General features: G+C 41.6%; 1 protein-coding gene across 4 annotated transcripts in view; it reads left to right on the top strand.

Moving 5' to 3' along the window:
* nfic (nuclear factor I/C) overlaps positions 1-10,228 on the top strand; it is a 409,937-nt gene extending 399,709 nt beyond the window's left edge. For all 4 annotated transcript variants that reach the window (XM_052038202.1, XM_052038205.1, XM_052038201.1 and 1 more), the window contains one exon: positions 1,707-10,228. In XM_052038202.1, the coding sequence (XP_051894162.1) occupies positions 1,707-1,724 (18 nt within the window). In that variant the 3' untranslated portion in view covers positions 1,725-10,228. The remainder of the gene's footprint in view (positions 1-1,706) is intronic.
* Positions 10,229-16,245: the final 6,017 nt, after the last annotated feature.

Raw genomic sequence — 16,245 nt, 5'->3', positions numbered from 1 at the left:
GTGCTGAAATAAAAACAGAAACTGCTGGAAACACTTAGCAGGTCAGGAAGCATTTGTGGAAAGAGAAACAGAGTTAACATTTCAGGTCCCAAACCCTTTGACTGCAATGAAACATTTCCAACCTGAAACATTGGCCCTGTCTCTCTCTCCACAGATGCTGCTTGACCTACTGAGTATTTCCAGCATTTCCTGTTTTTATTTCAGATTTCAGCATCTGTAACTTTTTGATTTTCATTGACTGACTGAGAGCTGGCGCCTTGGCCTCAACAAGATAGAGGGTCAGTTCAACAGGTAATCTGCAGGTAATCTTGTTTCAGATTATGCTCTTACCCCTGAAACCAGCAAAAGCTATGGAGTCATAGTGTGTTACAGCTCAGAAACAGGCCCTTCGGCCCATCAAGTCTGTGGTGACCATTAACCACCCCATTTACACTAATCCGACATTGATCCCATTTTTATTCTCTCCACATTCCCATCAACTCCCCCCCAGATTCTACCCCTCACCAACACACAAGGGGCAATTTACAGTGTCCAATTAACCCTACCAACTAGCACATCTTTGGGATCTGGGAGGGAACCCACGCAGTCACAGGGAGAATGTGCAAACTCCACACAGGCAGGGCCAGAGGTCAGGATTGAACTCAGGTCTCTGGCGATGTGAGGCAGCGGCTCCACCAGCTGCACTCTAGGTTCTTCTCAGGGCAACAGGGCAGATCTGTGACCCGTGGCACTTGTTTCCAGCGAGGGCGTAGATGGACAAGAGGCTTCATCTCCCCTCTGTTCCCACCTGCTCTGCCTCTGTAACCTTTAACTGATTAGGATAACGAGCACCTACCGAAGACACCCTGTGGGATCCACTGAGCCACTCAGTTGATAATCCAGGAGACAATACTTCGGTAGATTACAAATTTCACAAATAAGGACCGACCATTCATTCCAATACTTCCCATCTGACGCTTCTGGCTTTGCTGCACCATTTTCTTTTTATTCAACTGTCCTGAACAGCCTGACTCTGTTATCATTTCCCATTCTGGATTGGCACCACTCACTGTGGCAGGCTCTCTCCTTTCAGCTGCCTCCTTGAAAGGTCCTCATACGGATCATTCAGACTACCATCAAAAAGGTGAGTTGTTTTTAAGTCTAACCTTCACGTGGGGCCAATGGAGATGGGGGTTGTGGCTGAGCCGTCCCCAACACACCCAGTGTACCCGATGCTGTCAGCTTCCTCCTCAATCCCCGCCCATAAACAGAAGGCCATCACTGCTCAGAAATCTGATCCACAGTCTCATGAACTGCAAATGTGACGGCTTGCTGCAACTTTTAGGCTAAGACCAGGGCCAAGTTTTGAATAATTTGAAGCTAAAACCTGCCAGTAATACCCTGTAATTGGGAAGGGTTAACATTGTCGGGCAGCCCACACAGTGCTCAGATCAAGTCGAGTTTATTGTCATGTGCACAAGTACGGTGAGGTACAGGTACAATGAAGATTTGCTTGCAGCAGCATCACAGGCATAGAGGTTCAGACAACACACATAAATTATACAAGACAGTGAAGAGAAGAATAATCTGCAGGCTAATCATTTACTGTTGAAGTGACATTTGGAACGGTTCTCCTTGCTGGTAGTTGGTGCGTGCATTTTGATTTATTCTACTGCAATATTTTGTTGTTGATGTTGCTAAAGTTTGTATTTTCTTTGTTTCCACAGTCCTGGTATCTGGGATAGTTGAAGTTCCCTTTCAAGTATTACAGAAGCTGTGTAATCATGTTTCAAGAAACATGGTCGAGCGTCGACTTTGGTTTCAAGTTTAAAACAGAGAGAAACAAGGGAGAAGGCTATTTATCGACTCGCCTTTAAAAGAAAATGTAAAGTCAGAAACACTATCATCCTACCAACATGTTCCGAAGATGGGTGCAATTCACTTCTCCATTGGCTGAAGCTTAGCCTGAGGTTTCCCCATCTGTTTTATGCAAATAAGCCTTTATATTTCTTAAAAATAATTACAGAACAAAGTTTACTAAATCTGCTTTTGACAGGGTGGGAAAATTAATCTTCATCAGCTAAACATAATTCAGAATTGCATTATGGTTATCTTTTGATTTTGCCTTTTTAAAGAACAAGGGTAGATTCATGTACAGGATTGATGTACAGCAATGTGCATGAGCATTTAAAAGCCACCTGAACTAGACTTCAGGTGCTGAAATGCACAGTGAAGTGTACCTGTGCATTGGAGTACCTGAGGACAGATCGACTAAAAATGATCACAGTTTAAGGACAATTCTTCCACTTTTTTAAAAAACAATCTTGATTATAATTGTTGTGAATTTTTGTTTTTAAACTAACTTTACTGTAAAGTTTTAATCATCACGAAGATGTGCACTAATGAAGCCTACACATTGGAGGCCATCACTTCAGTCTGGCTAATTCATTAGCTCAACATCAAGTTACGTTCTGTGCTCCTGGCCAAACTAAACATGAGAATTATTTTTCTAGTACACAAGCAAATGTGTTTAATACTTTGGTGGAAAATCATTCCATTAAATTGTTCAAGCCGACACAGTTAAAATTTCTTTAAAGAATTCCTTCAGAATTCCTAAAGAATCCCAGATTGCAGGTCAGATTAACCAGGGATCTGGTTGCCTAGTCTCGGTCTATCAAATAGGAAGGTCACGGAGCAATTTCTCTTCCTCTGCAGTTTATAAGCTAAGGAAGAAATTAAATACATGCAGTGTTAAAAACATCTTGCACTGTAGTGAATGATTGAACTCACCTGAAACTTTAAACACATTTTTACGATTATTACTAATAAACCACAACACGAATCAGTCAGATAAATGCTTACAGTTTTCGATTCCAATTTTCCCACCCTAAGCATCATTTACTTTTTTGCATGCAGCTAATAGTACAGATATAGATGTTCATCTACCAGAGCAGTAGATTTACTGGTTTTAGTTATTATCGCTTTTCACTAGTGCATGACATAGTCCATTAGGTACATACCTAGGTTTTGGTGATAGTTTTGGGAGACATTGGTGGCTGCATATAGGGTGTGGGGGAATTCTTCATAAGCAGTGTCAGTACAAGGTCTCACACTACCACACATAGATTACTTTACCTTTCCTTCCTAGTCCCAGGGTTTGGTTATTTTAAACGTACAATGGCTGCAAGCTCAAGAATATCGTTAGTGGGTTATCTTTTGGGAACAGGGTAGAAAATTGTTTTGAGAATTGATATTTTTGGGGATTTTTTTTTGTTTTAATTCTAAAGTTAAACACCGTGTGTTTATTCTTCAATATTCACACCTTTCAGCTATTACACAGGAGAACAGGACCAGATTTCAACAATGTCTAAGATAGTTTCAAAATCATGCTTTTGGATTGTAGCATTCGATCAGTGATCAACTTTAAATTGGGGGGGTTGCTGCATTTTAAAGAACAGGTTAATTACCTGTTTAAACAGAGAAAGAATAATCTTTTGTAAAGATTTAAGAGGCAAGTGCAATTGAAAGGAAACAAATTTCTAATTTAGCAATTCTTTTTAACTTGTCCTTGTACCCCAGGACTGTAAAACGGGGCAAATTGTTGTCGCCAGGCGACTGTGGCACAAAAGTGCGCCGAAACACCATTCCCCTCCCCCCACACCCAAATCCCACCCCTAAACCCCATTTCCCAACCCCCACCCAAACACCACCCCCCACCCCCCACCACCCTTCACAGGTGAACACAAATGCCTTAGTATGTTACTTGTTATTTTATTTTTTTAAGCAGAGGGTAACCAGCTACCCTCATTAAAAAGAAAAGACAGCACTTGTGCACACAATATCATTCATTAAACTGACACATATCAAAAGCAATATTTGGCATAATTTTCAGTTTTTGTTCACAGTGAAAGCTTTTGACAAAAGTAGCCTGCACCTGAACAAATTTCTATCCATGTATGCTTATTTTACCAGCTTAGGTACAGCCTTGCCTAAGCTAAAATGCTGGCATCCAAAACCTCACAAGTGTAAGCAGAAACGGTGAGGCAAACTCTATAGATGTATTTATATTAACATTTTTTTTTCATCAAAGGTGCTGAGTGATGCATGGTGCTTTGATAGTAAACTTTGTGATCCAGCAAAACAAAAATCAATCAGCTCTACGCTGAATTCTGATGTGCATGGCAACTATGTGCTGGCTTCACTATTTTCCCAACAAAATCCTTTCCTAATTTGCACGGAATTTTATACCACATTATGTGCCTTGCCTTTGAGAAAAAATGTTTGAAAAAAAACAAAAAAAAATCCTTGGTATCACTGCACAAATTTTTGGCTGCATGTGTGTTTGCTTGTCATTAAGAAAATACCATTGGTAAAATTGTAAGGGTTTATGATTTTTGCTTCATAGGACATTGTAACAGCACTAATTATCAGTATTCCAGTGATTCTGTGGATTTTCATATAGAATATATTCATCTTGCAGTCATGTAGGAACATTGCTTTTGGACGTTATTTGTCACTAATATTTTAATGAAAAGTGTTTCACTTTTGTTTCTCCCTATTTGTGTCTTCCAGCTCCTATTATTTTGAATCTTTGGAAAATATGCAATACCAGTCTTGTCGTAGACGTAGAGCATGTAGCTTGTTTTAATCACTTTGAGTTAGCACTCATGATAACTACAACGTCATACTTTTCTAGTTTTTTAATATTAATTTTGTTTTAATTGACCAAAGTTGGTGCTGCTCTCTATACAGAAAGAAAGATAGGTCCTTCTCCTGTAATGAGTAATGCTTGATCCATGATTAAGAAAGGTGAACATGAGAGGGAAAAATGTATATTTACAGTAAGGCTGTGAAGCACCATGTTGGCAGCAAATTAAAGGAAAAATATTTTCTTGTTCGCTGTGTGCCCTGGTGGTTCAAATGTTGAACTCAGAAAAAAAATAATTACCTTAATTAGAGTCAATTGGGCAGGCCATGTTTCAGTCAACTTGATCAGACAATTGCCGTAGTAAATTTATCAGGCCCAACATTTCGGCCAAGTGTGGGTCAACCCTTTTCTTTATTTGATTGATAACAACTTACAATCATTTGTGTTGCTTTGGGCAGATCAGATATCAACAGTGCATCAATCCTCATTTTTCACTGAGGAAAAGATTCCTCAGTGCAACTTCTTTGAAAAATTGTTGACCTACGTTTACTTGGTAGCAGAGCTGCTGTTGTCTGTTTGTACCTGAATCTGGTTTGAGCAGGAAATATTCCATAGATACTATTCCACCAGACCTAAGTGCTTCACAGCTTCAACTGTCAACTATCCTGAACTTTTAAGGAAAAGCTTCACATCAGAATCTGAAAACCATGAATTAAGGTTGTACATAAAAGCTCAAAATCAAAACATAAAGCAATAGTTGTGGGGTGTCAATTTGATATAGTAGTGTTCAATACAAAAGCCATCTACACGAGGTGGAATGATAAGTGATAACCAAGTCACATATAGCTCTGCTTTAAGATCCTACTAATGTCTCTGAGCTTTCATAATTGGAATTTGATTGACACTTGGTATGCTAGCTGGGATGCTGAGCAAGGAGGACAAGAATTAGGGCAATGCCAGTAAGTTTGATCCTTGTTGCATCTTTGTCTTGGACATTAGCTGCCTTCCTTGCAGACTGTGTATTTGTAAGCTGTATAGTTTTATTAAGTATGTTTTACTTAATCTACCCTATTTTATAAGGCAAAGACTTTGTAATGAGAAAAGTACAAAAAATGTTTCATTACACTGGCTTATTAAGAATGTTCAGCATTATATACCATTTGTAGAGTATTCTTCCTCCGTGGGAACTGGATTTGAGTTAAACTCTCCTGTTGCCTTTATTGTATTTAAATACAGTAATTGTCCTCATTTTATGGTTTTGCATATTCCTATACTTTAAAAGTATAGGCTTCTGGTGTAAAAGAGCCATTGTAAATGGAAAAAAAATGCTTTATTTTATGAAGAGTAATTATGTCAAACTTGTAAGAAACACTTGGAATTTGAGAAGGAGTGTTGTCATTGTAGTCTTTTTGACTGTTTAAAAGAAAAAAAAGTCTGTAGACTTTCAAGTGCTAAACTGGTGGGAGTAGAACAGATTATGTATACTCTTTGTAGGGCTAGGGAGCCCAACAAATTGTTGTATGCAATGTACAGTATTGTTTGTGCAAAGGACGATGCAATGCTGGTAGCTAGTTTAATTTTTAAGGGCAGGACAGAAACATGTTTACGTGTATTTAAACCTTTGGCAATGGCTGACCGCATGCTCCGTGGAATCCTTGTACGAGAGAATTCTCCTCCATCCATCAGCTTCAAGCAGGATAGAATGCTGCCACAATCAAACATGTGACTTTTTATTATTCCTAAAGGGGTTCTGAGTTGGCTGATGACTTCTGTTGGAGTCTGTAAGGTGAACCCTGTCATTTGTGAAGGTTCTGGAGGCTCAGGTCTGTGTGGTGCAGATTAACGATGACCTTTACTCCTCTGATTTGGTCCCTTTGTAATCAATTTCCACCCTTCTTTGCTTAATAATTCCTTCCAGATTTTTATTGCCACCATATTGGTGTTTGTTCTTCCTCCGACATTCCGGTCAGTTTTCCAATTGATTGAGAGCTTGCTTACCTCCCCGAGTACAAGTCTGCCCTCCACATTTCCCTAACAAAAAATATCTTCTGATACTTCCAATCTCCGAGTCACACACTTTAGGGTTATGATAGAATATATCTCAGCCCTGTCACTTTCTCTACTTCTATGCTAGAAAAGTATTTTTTAAATCAAAATGAGATGTGCGATCAAAAATTATTCTTAATTTCAATGAGACGTATCCCCTTTATTCTTACCTTTCCAATCATTTCGGTAGACAGTCCTTGTTCTTCTGCAATGAATCTGGGTGTCTTGGTAACCTCAGGTAGATGGTACAATAGCAACAAACAAAATTGCTGGGGGGACTCAGCGGGTCAGCCAGCATCTGTGGCAGGAAATGGACAGTCGACGTTTTGGGTCGAGACCCTTCATCTGGATGAACTTCAGAAGGAGAATCTCAACCCAAAATGTCAACTGTCCACTTCTTTCCACAGATGCTGCCTGACCCGCTGAGTTCCTCCAACATGTTGCTTGTTGCTCTAGATTCCAGCATCCGCAGTCTCTTGTGTCTCCATAGTACCAGTGGTAATGTACAATTACAATCCAAAATATATTCTTCACTTTCAACAAATTTAATAAAACAATGAATCATCACGTGTAGGGAATTCCTGATTCCAGAAAGTTGTCTCAGAAATCTGGAAGCTATCAATGACTTTGGAGAGCACTGGCTGTTAAACCTGTTTAAACAAAGAGCATTGCTATAATATTAGTTTTAGTTGGTTCTAACCACTATTAGTTTAATTCTTTCCCATGCAAGGCTCTCAGGGATGAAGTGGCTGGCTGTCCTCACCATTACTGCTCAACTCACCTCTCAGTCTGCACAGTAAAGACCTGAGCTGCAAAGAAGGCACATGCTTTATGCCGAGGCAGCCATCCAGAAACCAACAAAATTCATTTCCCTCCTCGAACCCTGGATAAATTTGCACTGTTCCATGTCTTTCACCCTTCCCGTTTCTGCAATAACTCAAGACAGGAACTGAAACGGAACAAGCTGCCATTGACATTGCCAGTAGCCACAGCATTAGTGAAATCAACACCATTCTTAGGCCTACACCACAGATATATTTTTTCTAAGGTTTTATCTAACCCCCTGCAAAATGTGCCAGTTGCTTCAGTTAGCCTGAAGGGAATATGCAAATTCCATCACAGTTTCCATCTCTATTATTTGTTGTGCAGCTCCTTTGCAGCAAAGCGCAATGACACACATTGAACAGCCATTACATTTTGTAGAAGACAGTAGATATACTGGTATTGTTCTTTCACATACACAGCTCATCTAAGCATCTGTAACTAGGTCTCTGGAAATCTCTTTGAAAGACAGGAAACGGCTGAGTTCTCAAGGACTGTTGAAGTGACACCTGACCACCTGTCACTTGTATAGACATTTTATTCAGGCTGTGCAAAAACTCTAAATTGCAAGGAAGTTTGTGAAGGTTCTTGTAAATGTGCTGATGTAAAAGTATTTTTCAGGCTGGTTTGGCAAACTCAGTTTTCCATCTTTGACAATCAGGTTTAGAAGGCAATCACTTCCTCAACCTTCTTTACATGGATGGTGAGCATTGATTGGGCTCTGTCTGTTGGAGACTGTCTTGGAACTGGGTCCAGCATTAACTGGACTCTTTGGATTACCTCTGACTGGATCACTTTCCTCCTAAAATTAGCTCGCGTTAGTTGTTTCCCGCCACGTCATTACCTGCCCTAATGTTCTTCCAAAAAAATCAATTAAACACTTCCTGCTGGTTTTCAAACACAAGCAAAGCACCTACACTGTTGCCCCAATAAGAAACTCCAAATTCTCAGAATTGGGAAGCCTTGTTTGCAAGAACCCAAGTAATGAAACTAAAGGGTAAGGCAGTAAAAGGAGCTCAGTCGCTGGGCAGTCACAGTAACAGTAAGGACAATAGTTAAGTATCCAAATGGTGCAGGCATTGCCCAACACCCCAATAACTGGAACTCCCGACCAATCATAACACCTTTTGTAGGAGTTAGCAACGCAAAGTAATCCCAGTCCCGATGAAAAGTCTCGACCCGAAACATTGACTAGCCATTTCCCTCACACACACTGCCTGACCCGCTGAGTTCCTCCAGCACCTTTTGTGTGTTGCTGCAGAGTTCCAGCATCTGCAGTCTCCTGTGTCTCCACAAAGTAAATTCACACACTATCCTTAGACAATGCTTTTGCCAAGAAATCTGTCTGTATGTTCTAATTGCAAATAATTTCGGGTTAAACACTCTATCCATTTATTTTGTGCCACAGATCAGTCACAAATTTTAGATTATATTTTGGTTACTAAAATAATGAAATAATACTGCAGCTTGCACTCTAATATTCCACATTATTCTGATACCAAAATCAGACTGTTGAAGATGCATCATTCGGATCATTGTTTTACATTTAAGAATAACTGAGTTATTTATTCAACACTGTGAAGCTTACTATTGACACAGAGTGACAATTCAGTCATATCAGAATGAACCTGTTCCATAATGTCTATTAACTGTAAAGCCAGTAATCAGAAGCAATATAAATTTATTTGGACACACCATGGTTAAAAGCCTTAATCCAGCTACAGAACCCGAATGAAGCAGCTCCATGTAAACAAGGTTATACTTGGCGTGCTTTGCTCCAACTACACTGAACTTTACTGTATGAAATAGCAGGAAAATAGGCAAAAGATCCAGCGATGCAGCACGTTTTCCTACTGCATATGGTCCTGTAGGGAGTGATCTGCTGATTAGCATGACAGCAGCAACAAAAGTCGAGCTTCAATGTTGACATACTTGTATAGAGAGCAATGGTCAGCTAAGCAGTTGCATTATTCTCTGCAATGATTTATAACAATTTTAACAAGCCAGCAGAAAAAGTACCAAAAAACATTTTTAATAAATGCAGTGCCTGATAATCGACTGCTGGATTCAATTTTGCTTTGCAAAGCCTGGGTTTTAACAGTTTATCGGTCTTTTATTAAGTCTTTGTCACACAGTCTCTATTGCAAATGTCCTTTGAACATCACTGTTGTAATTCCATATGTATTACATCACATATTTTCTGGGAAGAGATCATTTCTCTGAGAACATGTTGAGACCGTGTTATTTCTGAGGGTTTTTCATTATATTTTAGAATATTACAGTAGTTACTACAGTAGTTAATCAGTAACCGCTTGCTTGCTGCACAGACATACACACACTACACACCAGATCAAACTTGTGGCTCTTTAGTTGCTAGATGCAAATTTCTGACAAAGCAAACCTTCTTGACCACAGTACATCTACTCCAGCAACAAACAGAAAATCCTTTATTTTGATTGTACTTGTTTTTTAATCCTTAGCTAAGTATGTAAAGGGACAAATAGAAAAAGCAGCCCTTGTGCTGCTGCTCTTGTGCACAGATGTACAGAATATACGTATGTAACTAAATCACCACTCGTTTTAAACTGGTGTGAACTCAGCTTGACATTTGATTATAACCATCGTATTCTGCCATTACTGTTCGCAGCTGCTCATACTACATACAGTTACTGGAAGTGAATATGTTTCCCTATGCAAAAAAAAGTTAAAAAAAAATAAACAAGCTATGCTATAGATCTGACTCCGTCGTCTCCATTCAGATTTCAGTATTGTTTTCTTCCAGAAATATAATGACATAACCACTCAATAAATCTAAAGATGTTTTACAGCAATTTTACTCTAAAGAGCGGCCAGCGCGGGGAAACTCAGTTCACAGGCTCTATTCAAAATGTCTCCGAGAACCTTCGGTGGTCGCTGTTCAGGTTAAAAAGTGACAAGAAGGTGAAGACTTTCAAATGGGCAGCATCGTATCATGTGCACCACGGAAGGAGTTTAAATACAGGATTATTCAACAAAAGAGCTAAAAGGTTTCTTGGTTTCCATCTTGGGGAAGAGTAGAATACGATACAAGGATTTCATTCATTTATTTATTTTATTTTTATATGCTTCTGACATTATAAAACGAAGCCTTGTTGATTCTCAGAGCATTCCTATCAGTCCCAGTAACAATTCTCTCCCATCTGTGCATCAAGCCCTCCAAGTTTATTGTCATGGGTGTACATACCCAGAGTATAAATGCTTTTTGCAACAGCAGCATGGGACATTACAAACATGACAAACATAAGTTAACATAAACTTAACATAAATTATATAAAACTTACACAACAAAATAAACATAACGGCACTAGTCCAAGTTGAGAGGGAGGAAAAGAAATATAGACCGAGGGTTTTTCAGCTCAGCTCAAGAACCTGACGGCAGTGGGGAAGAAGCTGTTGTTGAACCGTGAGGTGCGGGTCTTCAGGCTCCTGTACCTCCTGCCTGATGGCAGCATCGAGAAGAGGGCACGGCCCAGATGGTGGGGGTCCCCAATGATGGATGTCGCCAGGGTAATTCCAGTTGCCAACTAAATGCCCAGCCTGCATACCTGGAGAAAACCTGTGTGGTCACAGGAAGATCATGCAAACACCACACTAACTGAACCTGAAGCCTAGGTACAACCCAGGCCGCTGGAGCTGTGTGTGCAACAGCACTGATAAAGGTGTAGACTGTTTTCTAAATGTGAGAGAATTCAAAAATCAGAGGTGCAAAAGGACCTGGAAGTCCGAGTTCAGGATTCCCTAAAGGTTAACTTGCAGGTTGAGCCAGTAGTAAGGAAGGCAAATGCAATGTCAACATTCATTTCGAGGGGACTAGAAGGCAAAAGCAAAGAAGTACTGCCGAGGCTTTAGAAGGTGTTGGTCAGTCCGCATTTGGAATATTGTGAGCAATTTTGGGCCCCGTATCTAAGGAAAGATGTGTTGGCCCTGGAGAGGGTCCAGAGGAGGTTCACAAGAACGATCCCGGGAATGAAAGGCTTAACCTATGAGGAGCGTTTGAGCTCTCTGGGCCTGTACTCAATGGAGTTCAGAAGGATGAGGGGGATCTCATTGAAACCTACCAGATACTGAAAGGCCTGGACAGAGTGGACGTGGAGAGGATGTTTCCATCAGTGGGAGAGTCTAGGATCCGAAGGGCACAACTTCAGACTAAAGGGACGTCCCTTTAGAACTGAGATGAGGAGGAATTTCTTCAGCCAGAGGGTGGTGAATCTGTGGAATTCATTGCCACGGAGGGCTGTGGAGGTCAAGTCACTGTGTGTATTTAAGGCAATGATTGGAAGGTTGTTGATCGGTAAGAGGGTTAAGGGTTACAGGGAGAAGGCAGGAGAATGGGGTTGAAAACAAAATCAACCCTGACTGAATGGCGGAGAAGACTCGATGGGCTGAATGGCTTAATTCTGCTCCTATATTTTCAGGTCTAAATATAAAGGCATTCAAATGTATTCTGGTGTACGCATTGCAGCTCTCAGGCCAAGGAGTTAAGGATATAGGGCACAAGTTTTGACAATGAACAAAGGGACCTAGGAGTACAAGTGCATAGTTTGTTGAAAGCAGCGTCACAGGTGGACAGATGAAAAAGGCGTTCAGCACGCTGGCCTTCATCTGTCAGGGCATTGAGTTTAGGAGCTGGGACATTATGTTGCAGTTGTACAAGTCATTGGTGAGGCCACACTTGGAATTTTGTGTACAGTTTTGGTTATGGGAAAGCTGTAGTTAAACTGGAAAGAGCGCAGAGGAAATTTATAAGTATGTTGCCAGGACTTGAGGGCCTGAATTACAGGGAGAGGTTGGCCAGGCTGGGTCTTTATTGCTTGGAACGTAGGAGAACGAGGGGCAACCTTATAGAAGTGTTTAAAATTATGAGAGGCATAGATAAGGTGGACGGTAACAGTCTTTTCCCCAGGGGAGGCGAGTCCGGAACTAGAGGGCATAGACTTAGGGTGAGAGGGGAAAGATTTAAAAGGGACCTGAGGGGCAACTTTTTCACCCAGAGGGTGGTGAGTATATGGAATGAGAATCACGTTTATTATCACTGACTTATGTGACATGTTTTTGTTGTTTTGCGCCAGCAGTACAGTGCAAAGACATAAAACTACCATAAATTACAAAAATAAATAAATAATGCAAAACAAAAGGAATAACGAAGTAGTATTCATGGGTTCGTGGACCGTTCAGAAATCTGATGGTGGAGGGGAAGAAGCTGTTCCTGAATCATTGAGTGTGGGTCTTCAGGCTCCTGTACCTCCTCCCCGATGGTAGTAATGAGAAGAGGGCATGTCCCGGATGGTGAGTGTCCTCAGTGATGGATGCCGCCTTCTTGACGCATCACCTCTTGAAGACGTCCTCGACGGTGGGGAGGGTGGTGCCCGTGATGAAGTTGGCTGAGTCTACAACATTCTGCGCCTCTTGCGATCCTGTGCAGAGCTGCCAGAGCAAGTGGTTGAGGCAGGTACAATAGTCTCATTTAAGAAGCCCTTGGATAGGTACATGGAGGGGCAGGGCTTGGATGGATATGGGCTGAACACAGGAAATTGGGACTAGCTGGGTGGGCACTGTGGTCGGCATGGACTGGTTTGGCTGAAGGGCCTGTATCTGTGCTGTATCACTCTATGATTCTATAGATCCTATCTCTGTTCAAAATTAGACTCTGATGCCTGTGTACGTTTGTGGGGCAAATTGAAGAAGAATTGACAAAAGTGTAACAAACACCCAACAAGTGTAGGCAAATTAGGCAGATTGTTACATCAATGAACATACACCACTAATGCCACACACCATGTTGAGTTCAGTGCTTGAGCTGTTGCCCGCTCTCAATCACGGGTGTTTGTACCTACATTTGTAGAAGAAATGGACCAATCATAGTTCTTGCACCTGTTTTCAGGGACCAATGAACTTAACTGCCTTAAAGTTTGATATTTCCCATATTAAGGTAGAAGCAATCTATAGATCACCCTAATTCCCAAGAAACAAAAGCAGATAGTTTGCTTGTATTATACATGTAGACCCTGTACAATAAGTCAATATTGTGTCCATTAGTCAGAGACATATCCTTACTTAAGATAAGTGAAATAGGATTAGGTTTAGACAACAATAAAATGCGTCCATTTGGACTTTTATAGAAGGGTGTATACAGAATAGATAGGGGTTTGGATGGGAGAGGAACGTCACCAGGAGGAATGGGTCACTTGAAATCCCAGGATATATTTAACTAAACTACATCTGTCTTCTCAAAACCAGCAGGACTGGGGAGTTGGGAATTGGTGCAGCAACCTTGGAATTCCAGAGATCTGACAAGATGGTGCTTGGCAAAACCAATGTGCTGGCCAAGGGCTTGGACTGCTGGTTGCAGATGGAACCACAGCAAGAGGCAAGACCAGACTGGGGAGTGTCAAGGACTGATCTCTCCCTCCCCCTGCAAGACTGGGCAGAACTGCAGTTCTCATTACATCCTTACCATTCCTTTCATCCCGAATCATCCATTCAAACAACTTCTCTGCCAGTGACATTCTTACAATGCAGACTCAGGCACCCATTGAACCACATTGCAGACCAAAGCACCAAGTGTAACCAATGCCTTCATTTGGGTTGATTTGCTGTAACTTCACTCATGACCCAGGAAGTAAGTCCCTTCCATGATAAATTTTTAAATCGGTTTATTATTGTCGCATGTACCGAGGTACAGTGAAAAACTTTGTTTTGCATGCCATCCATACAGATCATTTCATCACATCAGTGCATTGAGGTAGCACAAGGGAAAACAACATCAGAATGAAGAATAAAGTGTCACAGTCACAGAGGAAGTGCAGTGCAGGCAGACAATAAGGTGTCAGGCCATAATGAGGTAGATTGTGAGGTCTAAGGGACTGTTCAACAGTCTTATAACAGCAGTATAGAAGCAGTCCTTGAGCCTGGTGGTACATGTTTTCAGGCTTTTGAATCTTCTTCCTGATGGGAGGGGGGGAGAAGAGAGAATGTCCGGGGTGGGTGGGGTCTTTGATTATGTCGGCAGCTTTACTGAGGCAGTGAGAAATGTAGACAGAGTCCTTCATATACTCAACATCCCTCCCTGCTATTTGACTGGTCCCTCTGAATGCTGAAATAGACAAACTGAATGTTTGATTAAATTAAAACGTTTGTCTTCTCCTGCTTAGGTCCATCTGATGGTCATACCTTCCCTTTGAGCTGTGACTGGGCTTTGCACAGCCATTGTTCAGCTGATGGGAAGTGTCATTTCTCAGTGGTCGAGGTATAAAGCTAAATTTTGACTTCACTGCCTGGGAACTACTGATGGAGTGAAGGAGTGGCTACCCTTATGGATTCCGTACTCTCACTGGGATGAACACACGTGAGTTCATAAAGGGTGCTGTAGTATCTGTGTGTTTCTCATTTGTTACTTCAGGCCAAATCTAATAGAGGTGAAGTTATAAATAGAACATCCTTTATGTGAAGCACAACACTGAGGACAACTTCAGTGTATCAAGTGTCATACTAAACGATGCAAATTGGTTCTTCGAGGTATCCTACACATACACTTCTCCCTCTTTTTGAAAGAAAAAAAAATTCAATCAATTAAAATGTCTGCATATGGAACTGCACAATTGGTTGACTATGTGGATATAAAGTTGTACATTAAATCAACGATGAATTCCCAGGGTCTCTTCATTCATTTTGCTCTTCACTGCAAGCTGTACCTGACATCTCTCGTGGTCCACTCCAGGTATTGGTAGATCTGATGATCTTAACCCCGACTGACTGTCCCTCTGCCTCCACAGACGCTGCCTGACCTGCTGAGTTCCTCCAGCAGTTTGTGGGTTGCTGTTGCTTCTTATTTTGTTTGCAGATGTTTGTGCTGATGCAGCTGTCTTCCTGTGAACCGGCTCTCTCCGGCCACGTGTCCCGCTTCCTCTGAACCGGCTGCCTTCGTGGAACAATCGCTTTGCCCTGAAATTGCGGAGTCACTGTGAGGTGATGCCTTTGACTCAGGCTACTTGTAATGCCCTGTCATTCCCTGGACTTGGAACAGCTTTCCCTCTAGGACAGCTCCCCTCCCTCCCCCCTCCACTTTCCAATTCTCTCTCCAAGTTGTTACTTTGAGCTTCTGATGATGGATCTCAGATCTGAAGTGATCACTCTGTTTCTCTCTCCACAGACGCTGCCTGACCTGCTGAGTGTTTCCAGCATTTTCGGATTTTCTTTCAGATTTCCAACATCAACGAAGGACTGAGGGAGAGTCACACAGCACAGAAACAGGCCCTTCAGCCCATCGTGTCCAGGCCAACCACCGTGTGCCCATCGATGCTAATCCTATTTACCAGGACTTGCTTCATAACCTCCTCCGCCTCAGTGGTACAAGTACTCGAGTTGTGAGAGTAACTGCTTTCACTACCCCCTCATTCCAGGTACCATCCAGCCTCAGATCCACTCCCCTAACGCTAAGCCCATGCCCTCCAGCTTTAGACACCATTGCTATGGAGAAAACTTTCCTACTATTTCCCCTGCTTCATTGTATATACCACAACCAGCTCGCCCCCTCAGCTTATCCCTCATAACTGAAACACTCCATGTTGCTCCAGATTCCAGTGTCTGCAGTCTCTGGTGTCCCCGTCCTGGTGAATCTCATCTGCACCCTCTCCAGTGCAATCACACCCTTAAAAGAACTAACATCAAGGGATGTGTGTGGGTTCTGAGGTCGACCTCAGGAAATGTGTAAC

Source organism: Pristis pectinata, chromosome 24 (assembly GCF_009764475.1).
Source record: "Pristis pectinata isolate sPriPec2 chromosome 24, sPriPec2.1.pri, whole genome shotgun sequence".
NCBI classification, from domain to species: domain Eukaryota; kingdom Metazoa; phylum Chordata; class Chondrichthyes; order Rhinopristiformes; family Pristidae; genus Pristis; species Pristis pectinata.
The sequence above is the reverse complement of the archived record's forward strand: the minus strand, read 5'-3'. Positions and strand labels throughout refer to the sequence as shown.